This window comes from Mus caroli, unplaced genomic scaffold (assembly GCF_978045245.1).
Source record: "Mus caroli unplaced genomic scaffold, Mus_caroli_1 scaffold_3, whole genome shotgun sequence".
Taxonomy (NCBI): Eukaryota; Metazoa; Chordata; class Mammalia; order Rodentia; family Muridae; genus Mus; species Mus caroli.
In genome coordinates, this window is record NW_028227258.1 from 30,272,479 (window position 1) to 30,290,691 (window position 18,213).

Below are 18,213 nucleotides of genomic sequence, written 5' to 3' on the forward strand. Positions count from 1 at the left end.
ACGAGTGAATTATGTCATCTCTGAACAGCTGCAATATGACGTTTTTAAATTCAGCAGTGTTTTCCAGACTCCATTGCTTAGATATTCTCTGCAGCTGTGTGTAGGGGTGCATGCTTTCAGTCCTGGCAAGGACAGGCAGATCTCTATGAGTTCAAAGCCAGCCTGGTCTACATAGTAAGACAATGTCTCAAAGATTATTTTTTGCTAAATGTTACTAAAAGACATGGCAGTTGACCACCTGCCATTCTCCTGCAGATGGTGTCCATGTATCAGACTGGCATCCATTCTCCTGCAGATGGTGTCCATGTATCAGACTGGCATCCATTCTCCTGCAGATGGTGTCCATGTATCAGACTGGCATCCATTCTCCTGCAGATGGTGTCCATGTATCAGACTGGCATCCATTCTCCTGCAGAAGGTGTCTATGTATCAGACTGGTATCCGACTTGTTATGGACTGAAGATGGCTTCCAACATCTGATCCACCTACCTTCACATCTTAAATGCCGAGCTTACAGGCACTCATATAAAACACCATTTTATTTGGTGCTAGAGATAGGATCCAGGCTTTGTCCATACCAGGCAGGCACTCCTCCAACTGAGCTGCAACCCCAGGCTTCAGTTCATCCTTAAGTAGGGGTTTTGATACCCCAGACCCAGAATTAAACATAGCTTTGACCAGAGACAATTGCCTTCATTAGAAAGGAACGCTCTTGGGCACATTTATGCACACTGAGGCGATCTGGAGAGACTCAGGACAGGTTCTCACTGGAGCAGTAGCTCTGACACACCAGGAGTGGGCTGAGGAGTCTTATGGCGACAGCATAGGGCTCACTTAACTTGGTTTGGGGGAGATGATCAGTCCGGGGCATCACTGGTAACTCTATTGGACATAAATCTGAATTAAAGTCACTTTTTCTGGTAAAGATGCAAAAAGTAAAAGGAACGATATTTGTATAAATAAACTACTGAAAATCTTAGCATAAGCCAAGATACCAAGCTCTTTGTAACACCGGTTATCTTTTTAAGCTATAGGAACGTTTTAAGGTTCCAACTATGGGGAAGGTACCTGATACGGGGTTTCCTTGCAAATTTAGACATGGGCGCCTATTGAAATTGTCCTGGTGGTTTGATTTTCACTTCCCTTAGCAAGTGTGTTACTCGGTTGAGGCCATATTCAAAGGCTGGGTGGATTGATCCCCTGCAAGACACTTGAAGGTTAAGTAACTTCAGATCTCGGGCTAATCCGGCTAAGCTGCTGATGCTAACTGCCGTTGGCCAGTGGCAGGCATTCGCAGTAGCTTCCCCATGCTCTTGTTTTGGCCCTCACCTTTTGTTCAGAGAGCCACTCTGGAGCTATGTGGCTCTTGGCCTGCCTGTGCCTTGTGCTTAGTTTCCTGGGAGGAGTGAATGGAACCTGCCCCTCTCAGTGCTCCTGTGAGTATCACGGCAGACACGACGGCTCAGGATCAAGGTAGGTATGCCTCTCTCCTTCCTACTAAGTATTCCGATTGTCCTGGCTTTTTAAATAAAGGACCCAGACGGATCAGCCTAATTTTATGAGAACAAATTATTTGTTAAAAGTGAGAGGCAGTTTAACCTCGTGAGACTTGGTTCAGTTTTATGGGCTGGTTGTCCACCGTCTTACTATTTTTATCATGGGCAACACTTACCTCTCAGAAGCCTCACACAGGTTTCTGAATTCCAAAAGCACTTTCTGTCCTACAAAAATGTTTGTTATACCTATGTACACACAATACCCTTCTCGGGAGAGCAGACCGTGTTCCATGTGGGGGCGGGGCAGGAGGGAGGCTTCTTACAGAAAGCACAGAGAGTGAGGCTGGGAAGGAGCTGCGGGGTGTGTTGATCTTGTCTGCTCTAGAGCTTCCCGTTGCATCCGAGGATTACTAACAACTTGGTAGTAGGAGGACAAGAGTGAAGTCGCTGAGGTTAACTTATGAAAGTAAAGATGTCTGGAAAGTACGACCTGTCGCAGATATTGTAGGCCCTCACAGAAGTTGTTAAGTCTCAATGTTGCTTTAATATAGTAAAATTTATAATTTGTTAATGATACACACGAATCCTTTTACACCTAGGCAAATACAAAACAGAGCTCTTCTTAGCCAGATATGATAGACTGTTTCTTTTGAGAGTATTTTTGAGAGTATTTACTAATAAAATAAAATAAAATAAAATAAATGCATTCTTGTGACTTTGCTAGTTGAAATAAACAACGAATCTCTGAAACAAAGTTTAATATAAGAATGACACAACTTTAATCAAATAATAACTAGGGTTGAGATATTGCTCAATGGAACAGCACACACCGGACAGGTCTAAAGACATGCATCTGATATCCAGCACAGAGATGATGATGAAGATGGTGATAATGTTGGTTATGGTGATGGTGGTGGTGATGATATTGATGTCGATAATAATACGATTACATTTTATTTGTGAATATTTTTACTTAGCTAACTCTGGTACCCTTTTTGAGACATTCCCTGAGAAGTAAGATGCAATGAAAACAACACGGGTTAGCACCTGTTATCCCAAAGATTTACAGCACTCGATGACCAGGCCAAGTGATCTCTAAAAACATGGCTAGAATATTTTCTTCTCCAGGGTGGCCCCATTATGCTGGGTTCTACCCAAACCACAGGGCAAAGGTCATCTCCAAGGACTCTAGTTCAATACCTGTCATGTGTAAGTGAGGTAACAAAACCGCACAGGGACTGGGTAGTCACCCTGGGTCTCAGCACCCCTGATTCAGTCACTGGGCCAATCCAGGTGAGGCTCCAGCTTCTTCCTGTGACAGCGCTTTGAAATGCTTACCTGAGGAGTGGTCGCTGCCATCATTCTGGTGTGGAGCGACACGGAGGTTTGTGGTAAATGTGCCTCAGAGACAGTCCGAGGTTCCCCAGGGTCTTCTAAAGCCACAGGAAGGATGTGCCATTGGCAGGGCCCTGTGGCTCCACCCTACTTGCCCCTGTGGGCATTGCGGGCTAGCTGTGTGAAATTCACAGGCTCTCTGGGAAGTGTCTACCTGACGGTCATTTTATTGTTATGCATCATAATTTGAACATTGTTTTCTTTTCAAAACTGCTTATTCACATTGAGCAGTTCAGATGGGTGTAGGGGATAAATAGGTAGTTTCGAAACTGGGAGGAATGTGAGATTTGAGAATCCTCATATTTAAACCCTCGGGACGGGTTCTTTTCCTACTTTATTTTATTCGTGCTAACAAACAAGTCCAGAGAATGACTTGTTTAAGGACTGCCAAAAGGAGTATGTTTGGTTTCCGGTCTAGTCCTTCGGCAGAAAGAAATGCATAGACACCTGCCGTTTCCTTCATAAGTGCTTCTCTCATAAAAGGATCCGTTTATTATTTTATTTTATCAATAGGCTCTCATGTACCTGGGATAGCTTGGAATTCCCTATGCCTCAGGATACCTTGACTGGTTGATCCTCCTGCCTCTGACTCCTGACTGATGTGACCACAGGTGTGCACCCTGCCTGGTTTATGCTATGCTGACAAAGGGATTGGAGCACGCCAGGCAAGCACTTTATAATGGAGGTACACCCCGAGCCCCAGTTTATGGTTTTGAGTGGATTCTTTTAACATCAGTCAGTTTTTAAAGAGATTCACTTTGGCGTTGGAGAGGAGTGGGCTGGAAAGGTCGTTCTGTAGCATCCCACAGGCTGGTTGTCAGGGAGATAGCATCTATCATTGGTGGGCACAGATGATTTCAGATGTTTAAGCAGTTGTTGGTAACAGCAGCAAACACTGACAGGAAGACATAGGATTTTACTTCCATTTAAGTCAATTGTAAGATGAAAACATGACAATAGGACCATGAGTCGGGTGAAGTGGCAGTCCCTGGCCACAGAGAAGGCGGAAGAGCTCAGCTTTCCTTATTCTGTTACCCACTATCTGCCTCTTTGATGACTAATAAAGAAATGGGTGTGACCAGAGTTTCTAAAGCCTAGCATGAAAAACCTCTATAAATATCCATTGACACCATGAAGTTGCTCATATTTCATCTATTTTAACTATGAAAATGGCCATTTTGTACTGTTCAGTCAAATGGTTGCCATATTATGGTAATGGTGAGGAAGGAGAAGATGATGGTGGCGGTGGTGATGGTGATGATGGTGGTGGTAGTGATGACATAACATTAACACTACCGATAAACAGGTTTTCCAGGCTAAACAGATATTATGTAAAAGCCAATAGGGAACGAAAGACATGCCCAGGCTGGCAAGATGGCTCAGCGGGTAAGAGCACTGACTTCTCTTCTGAACTTCCTGAGTTCAAATCCCAGCAACCACCTGGTGGCTCACAACCACCCATAATGAGATCTGACGCCCTCTTCTGGTGTGTCTGAAGACAGCTACAGTGTACTTATATATAATAATAAATAAATCTTTGGGCCAGAGCGAGCAGGGTTGACAGGAGTGAGCAGAGGTCCTAAATTCAATTCTCAACAACCACATGAAGGCTCACAACCATCTGAACAGCTACAGTGTACTCATATACAATACATCAAATAAATAAATAAATCCTGAAAAAAAAAAAGAGAAATCTTAAAAAAAGAAAGACATGCATGTTTCATGTGAGGCTTTCTTTAAACTGAGTCTCAGAGAATAGATCTTCTTGTGTTGCTCTTATGATGACAGGTTAGTGTTGTGTAATGACCTGGATATGAACGAAGTCCCGGCAAACTTCCCCGTGGACACCGCGAAGCTTCGCATAGAGAAGACTGTGGTACGCAGGCTCCCTGCCGAGGCCTTCTACTACCTGGTGGAGCTGCAGTACCTCTGGCTGGCGTACAACTCAGTGGCCAGCATAGAAACCAGTAGCTTCTATAACCTGAGGCAGCTGCACGAGTTGCGTTTGGATGGGAATTCTCTGACCGCTTTCCCTTGGGTGTCTCTGCTGGACATGCCCTACCTGAGGACGCTGGACTTACACAACAACAGAATAGCCAGTGTGCCAAACGAGGCGGTCAGATATCTGAGGAACCTCACCTGCTTGGATTTGTCGAGCAACAGACTGACCACACTGCCACCAGACTTCCTAGACAGCTGGTCTCATTTAGCCGTGACGCCTTCTAGAAGCCCAGACTTTCCACGGAGAAGAATTATTCTTGGTAAGTTTGAAAGCTTCTGGATATCTTATGTATAGGTACCTTGTTATGCATAGTTTTAAGGGTGTGTGTGTGTGTGTGTAACACTGGGGATCTAACCTGAGGTCTTACACCTGCTAAATATGTAAGTATATGTCACTGAGCTACCCTCTAAATTCAGTTATTTTACACCTACTAAGCTGTGTTTCCTATAATATATAATGGGCATGTGAGCGCACGTATGTGCATGTGAGTGCACATATGTACATGTGAGTGCACTATGTGCAAGTGAGTGCACATATGTGCATGTGAGCATGTAGAAAGCACGTGGAGAAAGCTGCTCTTGATCTGAGAGAGTTTGCCGGCCTGCTTCATTCACATGATCACACCAAAGTACACACAGCTACTCTCTACTGCTCTGTCCTGTTTTCAACCTTTTACTTGGTCCTTCAGTAGTGGAGGACAGGGTACCATGACTTTTATTAAATCTCTCTATAGAGTGAGTTCCAGGACAACCAGGGCTACATGTAAAAACCCTGTCTTGGAAAAAAAAAAGTTGGAGAATCTAGGTATGCCCATTCTTCCAGTTTTGGGTGATAGTTTTGGTAAAGACCATTTTATAATATATTACAGATAAAGACAGAAGGCACCATTCGCTCCGATTCACTCACCACACCGTGGGGAAGTTAGGGCTGGGGTAGTCGTCTAGGTCCCAAGAACCATACCCGCTCCCATTTCTCTGTGAAGTGGTGTGGAATGTTGGCTCACTTGGATTGTGTCTTTAACTAAAAGAGAAGTAGTAGGGACAAACTTTGGGTTGCTCTCTCTGATCTAGGTGAGTAAGAACACCAACTTAGAACATCTTAATGTATGGATAAATCCCCAAACTAGAGTCATGGACTTCAAGCTTAAAATCATAATATTGGTAGATTTACAGAGCTTAACACAGGCATGTATGTCAGGACATCTACTGTTTAACCTCAGAGGAAAAACCGAATTGTTGGAGAGAGTACTAGGTGTTTTTTCAGTGTTTCTTTTAATTGGTACCCAAATTTGCTCACTTGTAAACATAGTGGAATTTGCCCAAAGGGCAGTTTCAGCCCGAATGTTTTCACAGAATTGCCCAAAGGCATTAATTTAGTTCAACAACCATTTCCCAAAATCTATGGATATACCCTGACTTCTTGCCAGGTCACAACAGCCTGGGGCGATGGTCTGTAATTATCACCCCCTCTTTTATAGCTGGGAAGGAGGCAGCTATTTCCAATTTTTATTAGGTATTTTCTTCATTTACATTTCAAATGCTATCCCAAAAGTCCCCTATACCCTCCCTATACATTTTGTTTTAATGGAGGGGCTGACACATAGTTTGTACGTTGTGAAATGCAACATCTGAAGTATACAATTCGGTAAATTCTTACCAAAGCATGCCCTTGAAAATGATACCGTCATCAAGATGGAGGATATTCATTCCATCACTTGAAATGGCTATGCTTTTGATCTCCTGTGCCAGTGACACAAGATGGTGTCTCACATTGTGGCGCTGCTACGTTGATTTCCATCTCCTGCCCTAGCATGCTACAGGAATGGCAAGTCCTGAGACACACGTGCTGGCGCCTGGCTTCTGTCCGTCAGCAGCATGTTCTGAGGCTGACATTTGTGTCACCTGTCAGCGGTGCCGTATTGCAGAACGTCACTGTATGAACCAGCTGTTCAGCCTCTTTCTCGTTGGGCACCTTCACTCTTCCCAGTTCGGGGCTTTTATGACTTTAAATGTGCTCATACAGTGTTAAATACTCCCACATAACGGTTTTATCCATTTCTCTGTACTGTATGGTGTATGTGGTGCATATTTTTATTTCTCTTGCATAAGTTCCTAAGGTCAACACTGCATGCAGTGTTAAAGAATGGCTGGGTGTGTAAGTCTTAAAGAAACTGCTCATTTTCCAAAGTGGATACGTAGCATTACGCCTTGCCTTGGCCCTGTGTGACAGCCTGGTTGTTCTGTGTCATCCTGAATACTTCATAATGTTGAGCCTTCGTTTCGGCCCTTCTGGGGAGTCAGCAGACCAATCAAGTAGCCGAACCATTTTGCTTTGCCTCAGTGACTAATGATGTCAGCCAGGTTGCTGTTTTTTCTCCCCAGTCATGAACTCTCTGTCCAGGTATTTTGCCTGTTCTGAAGGGTCATTTTCCATTGGTCTTTACTCCTGGATATATCTCTTTAATCAATTCTGTGAATTATAAACACTTTGATTCTGGCTGACCCATTCACTTCTACGTAGTGTATTTGGCAAGAAATATTTAAAAATTGATGGCAGGTGACTTACTATTTTACTCTTAGAGCTTCCTGGGATCCATTTAAAAAAATATCTCCGCACCACAAGATTACAGAGAGACTGCTTCTTTCTAGGCCGAGTCTTTTAAATTCAGCTTTCAGCATTATGTCCTCATCTTCCCTGCTTATAACTATGACTCACCTCAGAAGAGGCTCCACATAAGCGCAAGGCAGGGGCATCATTTGTTGAAGAGGCTTCCCTTTCCCATCGCTCACCGCAGTCTCCACAAAGCTAAGCGAGGGCTCGCCCTTGCTTTGAAGGGTTACGGTTTGCAAAATAAACTTTGTACAAGGATCTGTTTCTGACTTTCCAAACGCACACAGAAATAGCCAATTTAATCCAACGATTCTGACGCATGAGCAATACTGAGTTTCTCTCTGAGACGGGGTAAAGCAGCACTCAGTGGCCCCATTCAAGAACAGTCATGAAGAAATGAATGTAAATCACTCTGACTGTGGCTTGTGTATTTCCTCCAAAGAATGCAAGTAATAGTTTAACCTTACTTAGCAACGTTTTTGTACCTTTGTCCCCATGAGGAAAAACACCAGGTGGACCAATGGACTTGGTTGGTTCTCATATAACTATTTTTAATTCCCATCTTAAATTCTGCACCTTTGACCTTATAGACACTTCAAGATTGGAACAAATAGGCTTCGTGTTTTTGAGGAATTAAAAAAAATCTTTCCTCTTGGTTTATGTAACTTTTATAAATAACCAGGAGGACTGATTTTTAATTTTTTCATAGCTGACACATTTTAATAATTGTTTTAAAGTACGAATGGAACTGTTAATGTTCTAATTCTTGAATGTTTCCCTGTATAGATGCTTGTACTTCAGACAGCTGTTGCTACTTTCGAAGTTTTATTTACAGATAATAACACTTAGAGCCACCACCCAATGGTGTGGATGCTTTTAGGTAACAAAGATGAACTCTGTCCTAGAAGGCTTACTAGATTAGGAGGCTAAAGAAAAGTAGGGTTAGTCAGGACTCTAAGAGACTTAAGAAATCAAAGAGGTAATCACTTTGTGCTTTAGCCTCCTCTGGTATGGGCCAAGGCAAGGAGTCATGCTATGTACCCACTTTGGAAAATGAGCAGTTTCTTTAAAACTTACACACTCAGTCATTCTTTAACACAGCAGTGTTGACTTTAGGAACTTACGCAAGAGAAATAAAAACCATTATCTTCCCAAGGTGGCAAAGAGCTGAGTGTGGCAAAGAACTGAGCATGATGTGAGTCACAACAACGTAGCCTGCTGGATGCTTTAAGATCCGGACACTTGAGTTCAAATCCTGCCTGCCCAGTTGTGTATCCTGGCTCCCGGGTGCTGGGATTAAAGGAGTGTGCTACCACGTCCGGTTTAGACTTCCTTTCTTGAGAAGAAGGACCGCTCTGCTGTTACTCACCTCACGCTGCTGTGAGAACCTGAGGCTGCTTAGTGTTCTTATCCAGCAGTTTCCTGTGCTCCACTTTCCAGATGTCTGCGAGCACAGGTGAAGCTATGCTCCTGTCTATTCTGCACTATGTTGGTGAAGATTTTTGTTAAAGAAAAATCTTAGTATGTTAGAGATAAGACTCCTCCCGGATCAAAAGTTGGGTGTGTTCACCGCCAGTATAACAAAGATAACTATTTCCTCCATGGCTGTGACTTTCATTCCTACTCTGGTCAAAGAGCCATACAACTGAGGCAGGCTGGCTTGGCCAGGACTGAGGTTTCTCAAGGCTTGGTTCCCAGTGTGGAAAAATAGTAAAACCCTGGACAAACTCATCTGGAATTGGCGTAAAATTCTGGTGCTTTTGTAGTTCTTAACAAATGCAGTATTTGTCACATGGGAAAGTGTTAGTGAAAAGAAAATCCAGCGTTACCAATCAAGGAATTGTCCAAGGAAAATATTCTGCACATATTAACTATTATAGAAAATGCTGACTTTGATCTGTTGGGCACGGCTTGAACATAGGATACTTCAAAACCTACCTCCACAGTGACACATTTCTTCCAAGATGGCCACACCCACTCCAATAAGGCCACACCTACTAATAGTGCCACTTCCTATAGGTCAGGTGTTCAAACACATGAGTCTATGGAGCTGTTTCAATTCAAGCTACCTCCCCTCCCCTCCCTTTCTCCCTCACGTCTTCCCTTCCATCATTCCTCATACTGGGAACTGAACTTGGGGTGGCAAGCATGGTCAGCAAGCTAGACAAGGCTTCCGTTACCAGAGCTACATCTAAGTTCTTTGGTTTCTTAATGTTAGCCATTCTGACTGCAGTGAGATGGAATATCAATTTCAATCTGCATTTCTATCATGTCTAAGGCTATTACATATTTTTGTATGTTTATTGACCATTTATACTTCTTTGAAAAGTGTCTGTTCAGATCATTTGCTGGTTTATTTATCAGATTATCTGTGCTCGTGCTGTTTAATTCTTTGAGTTCTTCATGAGTTCTGGTTTTTAATCCCATGTTGGGTAAGTGGCTGGGTAGAATTTTCCCTCATTCCGCCAGCTGGTTGTCTTTTGTTGCTAGTTGCTTCCTGTGCTGTGCAGAGCCTTTTAATTTGATGCAATCCATTTGCCAATTCTTGCTATTACATTTTGAGGTGTTGGAATTTGATTCAGAAATTCATTGTTTATGCCTGTATATTGACATATTTCCTCTGGTAGCTTCATAGTTTCAGGTCTTATATGAAAGGTGTTGGGTCTGGTTTGGCATGGTATTTGTACAGGCTAATGCAGAAGGATCATTTCAGAGCAGTGGTTCTCAACCTTCCTAATTCTGTGACCCTTTAATGCAGTTTTTCATGAACCAATATTTATTAAAACTAATTCATTAATTAGAGACAGGGCCTCACTGTTTAGCCCTGGCTGGCCTAGAACTTGCTATATAGACCAGGTAGTATTGAACTCACAGTGAGAGCTGTCTTCCTTTACCTCCTGAGTACTGGGATTAAAAGTGTGCACCGCCACACCTGGCCCAAGGTGTTTCTATGAATAGGCACCTTTCCGACCTTAACTGATAGATTAAAAATGCTACAGATCAGGTACTCTACCATACTATTCTGCTTTGGACGGATGGTAACTGATTATTGTGCTAATTTGCAGATCAATCTTAAATTTCCTCCAATCTGTGATTATTATTGTTATTTTATAGACTGACAAAATGTTATTTCTGGAGTGAGGGAGCTCTGGAGATTTCTCAGTTTTCTCCTCAGAGAGAAGATGAGGAAGCAGGGGCTCAGAAGGCTGTTCCATTAGGCTTCCCAGTCCTGTTTAGAACCCACACATGGTAGGGCTGGTGAAGGTGCCATTTCCTCCCCATCTCAATTCATCTCCCACCCCATATTTAAACCTGCCCTTAGTATGTCAAATCAGCTGGTATTTACAACTGTGAATAAATATCCAGCCATCTAGGAATGAAGTGAGGTTGAAACTCGATTGTATTCGTGGGCTGTTAGGGACATGCTGAGTTTAACCTCTACCAATAGCAAGAAAGTGTGGATTAGAGAAGAGAGAATCTGTGTATACCAATGACATTTCTGTGTTTATTGCTTATTCATAATTTGAAACTTTGACTATATCAATAATGGGTTTATTATGTTTAGGAACGATGGTTAAAGTTTACAGATATTTTTATCACAAATCATCCTTTGTCAGGTAGCTTACAAGGATTAGTAAATTAACATTTTTGTAAATCTGTGGCAGAGTATCTGCCCTTATGTACATTCTAGAAGAGGTTGTAGCATCTATCTAACGTTGTGGAGCTTTCTAGAATGGGAATTTCAGCCTAGATACTAGGTTTCATACCCAAACTTAGTTATTCAATAGAAGAAAGAAAGAAAAACGAAAACAGTAAACCAAGAAGTCTGCAGCCAGGTGAAGGAACCAATATTCAAAAGAAAAGAGTACAAATTAGCAATAATTAGAGAACTACTCATAGATTCACAGGATTTAATGTAAGAGGAAAGGATTCCAGGTTACTCATAGGAGAAAAACAAACTTCTCAAATAGGAGATTAAAAAGTAACCAGTCCTGGCAGGAAAATGAGCCCCGTGACCTGCCGTTACAGTACCGGCAGGCAGAAGAGAGAATATATACCCTGCAAATGGACAGCTCTGTGTCCAGCACTGTTAGAATTCCTTAAACCACAGTTCTCCATTTTCTTCTCAGCTCAGATCCCAGGCTGTCAGCAAAAGCTGTAACTACAAATCTCCAAGGCCAGCCCTTGTCTCAAGCTTGCGGAGAAGCTGTTGGTTAGAGGGCAGCATCTCTAGAGAGACACTTGCCCTACTGCATATTCTAAAGAACCACCTTTGGTTCCTCCAAGACTTTCAAAGCCTCACTATGGGTTGTTTTGCTGCGAATGCCTTTCTTCGACTGGTAATTCTGAAGAGGCTGGGCATGAGCCCAGCATCTTTGGTTATTTCACACTGAATGGTTCTGCAGCTGCAGCCACCATTAGCTGCAAGCAGCTCTGTGCCCAGCATCCACTCTGTGGTTGGCATGGGTATTCCCTTAAGTAGAGAACAGTCTGCAACAGAAGCATGCGTTCTCCTCTTCACACTTAACCCGACAACAGTGCCACTAACACTCCTGCCATTCCACAGCAAGGATCTTCCTTTTCTCCCCTGGGAACTGTAAATCACTTTCCTTTAAGCTCTCAATGACAGGCTCCTGGAGGGTCAAATGATGTCAGCTCAGCCCCCGAAGCTGAGGTAGACACGGGGGTACTCGCAGGTGGAAACCTTCAGCCTGTACGTTGCTTGCTGTCGGTCCCTCTTGTGCTGAGATTCAGCATGTCACCTTGGTGGCCACCATATATGGCATCCATGCAAATCACTTTCTGGTCGTATCTCCTCCAATTGCTGACTCTGCTTTCACAAGCCTCATTTTATCTCAATTTGTCTTCCAGTTATATAAACCCATGACACATTCCAGGCTGTGCTAGGCAGTTCCTAGCACCCTGTGATGGGCTGGAAGGTATCTCTGAGTACTCCAGGACTGTGTGAATCTATCCTGTATTTATGGCATTCTGTGGTACCTGGGTTCAATGACTAGGAGGTGGGCAGTGAGTGGGATATAAGTGAATAAGTAAAAATACACATACACACACACATATATACATACATACATATATATACTCCAATACTAGCTATGTGATGTTGGTCAAGGTTTTAGCCCTTCTGTGCTTCAGCTTCTTCAGGATTGTTGGGATTAAATGAGAATAAAGGTTAGTATATGAAGCATTAATTAATTAATTAGCTCTACTCAAATTGCCCCACTGGCAGCAACCTGCATTCCTCACCACCCACCAAAGTACTCTGGATTCTCGAATGAAAGACACACACACAGTGTCTTAGACAGGGTTTCTATTCCTGCACAAACATCATGACCAAGAAGCAAGTTGGGGAGGAAAGGGTTTATTCGGCTTACACTTCCATACTGCTGTTCATCACCAAGGAAGTCAGGACTGGAACTCAAGCAGGTCAGGAAGCAGGAGCTGATGCCGAGGCCACGGGGGGGGGGGTGGGGGGGGTGTTCTTTACTGGCTTGTTTCCCCTGGTTTGCTCAGCCTGCTCTCTTATAGAACACAAGACTACCAGCCCAGGGATAGTCCCACCCACAAGGGGCCCTTCCCCCTTGAGCATTAATTGAGAAAATGTCCCACAGTTGGATCTCATGGAGGCACTTCCCTAACTGAAACTCCTTTCTCTGTGATAACTCCAGCTTGTGTCAAGTTGACACATGAAACCAGCCAGTACACACACACATTTATACACACACATACACACACATTTATACATATGCACACATTTATACACACACACATACACACACATTTATACACACACATATGCACACATTTGTACACACACACACACACACACATGCGCTCGTGCAAACACAATGGCTGGCCTATTCTCAAATATCCACATAGCTAATATCCCCCCTCCAATACTCCTGAATCATTACTTACTAAAACCTATATTCCATCTTTGCTACCCAGACCCAAGCTGGGGAGAGGCCCCTGGGGCTATTCTTCCCCATCTCTTACATGGCTGATTCTCTGTCTTCCGCAGGTTCAAGCCTCCATCCTAATCCTCTTCTTCCCATTGTTCCCTTGCCCAGGAAATCTACAGTCCTGCCTCGGTCTCCCAGCCACTAGCCTCGGGCAGCCACTAGCCTCGGGCAACTTTACCGATTAGAACTAGCTGGGGGCAGGGACTCTCAGGTCTCGTCTCACACACAGATGTGTGAATTCCCGTGTAATTTGGGAACTAAATTAACACAAGAGAAGCAATCAACCAAATGTAGAACAAGTGTATAGTGTGGGGGAAGTACTAGGGCTGAGCATTGACAACTGGAAGGGGATATACTCTTTGAGATGGCTGGCTTTTGACATGCCGGTGACTGTATCTTTCCTCCCAGACCTTCATTTATGAGAGAGATCATGTGGCAATCTTCTGTCACAAGACAAGCTGTGCTGCAAACTTACTTCTCAGGTTGACCCTTACTGTCATCCCTTTTCTTTCTGTGCTTTAGGTTTGCAGGACAACCCTTGGTTCTGTGACTGTCACATTTCCAAGGTGATCGAGCTGTCGAAAGTCACCGACCACGCTCTTGTTCTTCTTGATCCTCTGATGATCTGCAGTGAACCCGAGCGCTTCCAAGGAATCTTGTTCCAGAAGGTAGAGTTGGAAAAGTGTCTGAAGCCATCGGTGATGATGTCGGCTACCAAAATCACATCTGCTCTGGGTAGTAATGTTCTGCTGAGATGTGATGCCAAGGGTCACCCCACCCCACAGCTGACATGGACCAGATCTGACGGCTCCACAGTTAACTATACAGGTATAGTTAGTATTCGGGCGTGAAACACGTTTACAAAAATCTGGCCTGCATCTCATGGTTTTTGTGCAAATTTAAATGGCTAGTTAATTTGTAATGACACCAAGATCATTGGATGCAAGGACATGGGTTGTTGTCATGTCTTTGTTTTGGGTGGTGGTAACGGAGCCAGGGCCTTCTTGTACATGCTAGGAAAGTGCTCTACCACCAAGTTACACCTTCAGCTACAAATTCAAAAGAAATTTTATTTCAATGCTTGGAATAAAACCCAGGGCTTTCTGTATTATATTCCTAGTTCTAAGGACGCAAGGGATTTCAACAGTGCATTTTTTTTTTCAAGACAGGGTTTCTCTGTATAGCCCTGGCTGTCCTGGAACTCACTTTGTAGACCAGGCTGGCCTTGAACTCAAAAATCCGCCTGCCTTTGCCTCCCAAGTGCTGGGATTAAAGGCGTGCGCCACCACGCCCAGCTCAACAGTGCATTTTATTGATTAGTATTTTCTTACTTTATATAAATACCTAGAAAATAATTAGATAATCAAGTCATTTTCTTTGCTCAGGTAAATATTTTGTGTGACGTAAACACATGAGTGCCACTGAGACTTTTGTCTTGTTCAGTTATCTTGGATACGCTCGCTTTAAAGTGTAAAACCTAAGACACATGTTCAAAGTCTTGCACACAACTTTTGAACCATTATTTAAATACTAATTACACTGAGAGCTTACCACAGGACAAAGATACTTTTAGATACTTTTTAGAAATTATTTAGTAATTATTTAGATATTTTCAAGCCTGAGAAGGTCAAGCCCAGGCTTCGGCCCAGTTAAGCAGAGATTGCCTCATAACCAGAAGGATATAGTTTTGGGACTCTTCAAAAATAAAATTAAAATTTAGTTTTAAAAATTAAACTTGATGGAATAAAGAAGTGAATGTCTACTATTCCTATAGATTGCTGGCAGGCAACCCACAGTTGAAGTTCCCAAAGTTTAAGTTCACATCTGGGCTGCTGGAACCCTGCTTTCTGTAATATTCTTCTTTAGGAAACTTCTGTCTTGGGTTCAGATAAGGAAAAAAAGTAATATTTAGCAAAGAAATAAGGCCACTTTCTACATATTTTATATGTTACTCTGTAAACGGGGGGGGGGGGCTTATAATTTTCTAATTTATCTGAGTTTAATATGGGATAAATGATTTAAAATAAAAGTTATAACTCCTCTATGCCAGAAAATGACATTCTGTTCCTTCTAAGTATGGCATTTAATTACAGCGAAAAAAAAATTTTTTGAGAGTTAAATAAAGTCTTACAATAAACATTTTATAGAGCCACAATCAAGACTGAGAGGCAGCTTTTAAGATTAGTTTTTCTTGTCCTCTTGTTTGACAAACGCAGAGGCACCGGTCTGTGTGTACCAGTCACCTTGTAGACCAGTTCATGCTGCTTGGAAGACAAAAGTTTACTGTGGCCCAGATCTCCTGGTTTCCACACCCGTCCCCCGGCCCCCTCAACACACACTTTCAAACGGTTCTTTTTTAAACAGGCAGACTTCGCAGTACTTGTCAGGTCCTAGACTTCATATGTACACATTTGTTTTCTTCTAGTAATTCAGGAGTCACCAGGAGAAGGCGTCAGATGGTCTATCATAAGCTTGACCGGCATCTCTCACAAGGATGCTGGGGATTACAGATGTAAAGCCAAAAATCTGGCAGGGATGTCGGAAGCTGTGGTTACTGTGACAGTTGTTGGTGGTGTTACGACCACCCTATCACCAGACAGTTCAGAAAGAAGCCCTGGAGAGCCCCCTGAGCAGCATCCCCAGCCGGGATTAGGAGGATCAACACCTCCATCTAAATCCTGGTTATCACCCGGGCTCACTTCTGCTTCTTCCTACCCCACCCCCTCAGCGGCTCTCTCTACATCTACGTTGTCCCCTCCTCCCTCCTCCTTGCCTCCCATCTTCTCAGCTGCTTTTGTGACCACCAGTGTACAAACCAGCATTTCAGGACGCACCGCCAGGACTAGCCACCAGCCACCCCTGCTCCACCCCGGAAGGAAAAGCAATGTGGAACTAGAGAAGAACGGAAGGAAGTTTCCTCCACTCAGCGCAAGTAAGAAAGAAGAGTTGGCATTGTTGGATCAGGCAGCACCAATGGAAACAAACGTCACTATCAAAGACCTCAGGGTGGCCCGCGAAACCGACGTGAGTGTGACTCTGAAGTGGAACAGCAGCAGCAGCAGCAGCAGCAGCAGCAGCAGCAGCAGCACACAAGAGTCCGCTGTGACTGTGCTGTATTCTAAGTACGGTGAGAAGGACCTGTTGTTAGTGAATGCAGACGACTATGGCAAGAACCAGGCAACCATAAATGGCCTAGAGCCCGGCAGTCAGTATGTGGCATGTGTCTGTCCAAAAGGAGTGGGTCCCCGGGAGGATCTGTGTATCACCTTTTCTACCAACAGTGTAGAGGGGCGTGGTTCCCAGTGGTCATTGCTCCTCGTGGTGACCAGTACTGCCTGTGTTATAGTCGTGCCCCTAATTTGTTTCTTATTATATAAAGTCTGCAAACTGCAATGCACATCGGACCCTTTCTGGGAAGAGGATTTGTCAAAAGAGACATATATCCAATTTGAGACCCTGTCACCCAGGTCACAGAGTATAGGGGAGCTCTGGACACGGAGGCACAGAGATGATGGCGAGAGGATGCTGCTATGCTCCCGGTCAAGTGTGGACTCCCAGATGAATCTTAAGAGCGATGACTGTAGGACGGAGTATTATGGCTGAGGCTTTGCAGGCGAGATGAACGTGAAGAAAGAAGCTCAGGAGCGAAGGCCACCGTAGAGCCTCTGTGACTTTTGGACAGACTTCCATGTGATCTGTGAGGATCACCAATGGGGTATTTTTTGACGTGTTTAAGATTTTCTAGTTGGGAAATGTCTCAACTAAAACAACAAGTGGTCCCAATTTGTATTACCCGCATGGCGTCTGTATAAAGAATTGTCCCGTGGTGTTTAAGAAGCTTGTCACACTTTTAGGGACATCCAGTTCCTAAAATAAATTGACAAGAAAATATTCACGACAGGTAAAGTCTGCACGTAAGAAGAGAGACTATTTTGAACACTGAAAGAACATTAGCATAACCAGCCAGGGCTGACGGCCCCGAACGTTCAAAGTGCTTTCGAAGGTTTGCTGTGGACATTGGCTGCCGTGGCCTGGTGTGTCCATGTGAGATTCTAATGAATTTTGTGTCTAGAAATAGTTTTTCTCTCATCATTTACAGTTAGATATCATTCAAAATTAGTACAAAAAGATCATAGCAAACACAAAATGTCTATCGAGTTAGTGGTTATATTTAACACAGTTGATAGACTGTATGGGTCTCATGATGTGTTAAGAACAACCTCTTTACTTTCTTTCATTTTCTTCTCTTAATCTCATTGCCATTTTCTTTCTTCATCCTTTAAAATTTCTCCCTTAAAGGCCAGAAGATGCACAGCAGCCAAAGGACTCTAAGCTCAGCTGTCTTCAGTGTATTATTTATTCTCTGGTAAAGCAAAGGCCTTTGAGGTTTCTTTGCTGTTGTTGTTGTTGTTGAGGTATAGTGGTTTCCTCCTTAATTTTTATTTTTTCATTTTTATATGGATCGGTGTTTTGCCTGAATATATATTTGAGGACCACATGTGTGCCCAATGCCCTCAGAGGATAGATGTGGGCATCTGGTTCCCTTGTATTACCCGCATGGCGTCTGTATAAAGAATTGTCCCGTGGTGTTTAAGAAGCTTGTCACACTTTTAGGGACATCCAGTTCCTAAAATAAATTGACAAGAAAATATTCACGACAGGTAAAGTCTGCACGTAAGAAGAGAGACTATTTTGAACACTGAAAGAACATTAGCATAACCAGCCAGGG

At 43.4% G+C, this 18,213-nt stretch overlaps 1 protein-coding gene across 1 annotated transcript; it reads left to right on the top strand.

Annotated features, from left to right (window-relative positions):
- The first annotated feature begins 1,357 nt into the window (after positions 1-1,357).
- Lrit3 (leucine rich repeat, Ig-like and transmembrane domains 3) lies at positions 1,358-17,087 on the top strand. The gene is made up of 4 exons (XM_021157204.1): positions 1,358-1,473; positions 4,680-5,152; positions 14,007-14,312; positions 15,910-17,087. Exons 1-4 carry the CDS (start codon positions 1,358-1,360, stop codon positions 17,085-17,087), a joined length of 2,073 nt encoding a protein of 690 aa, XP_021012863.1.
- The last annotated feature ends 1,126 nt before the right edge of the window (positions 17,088-18,213 follow it).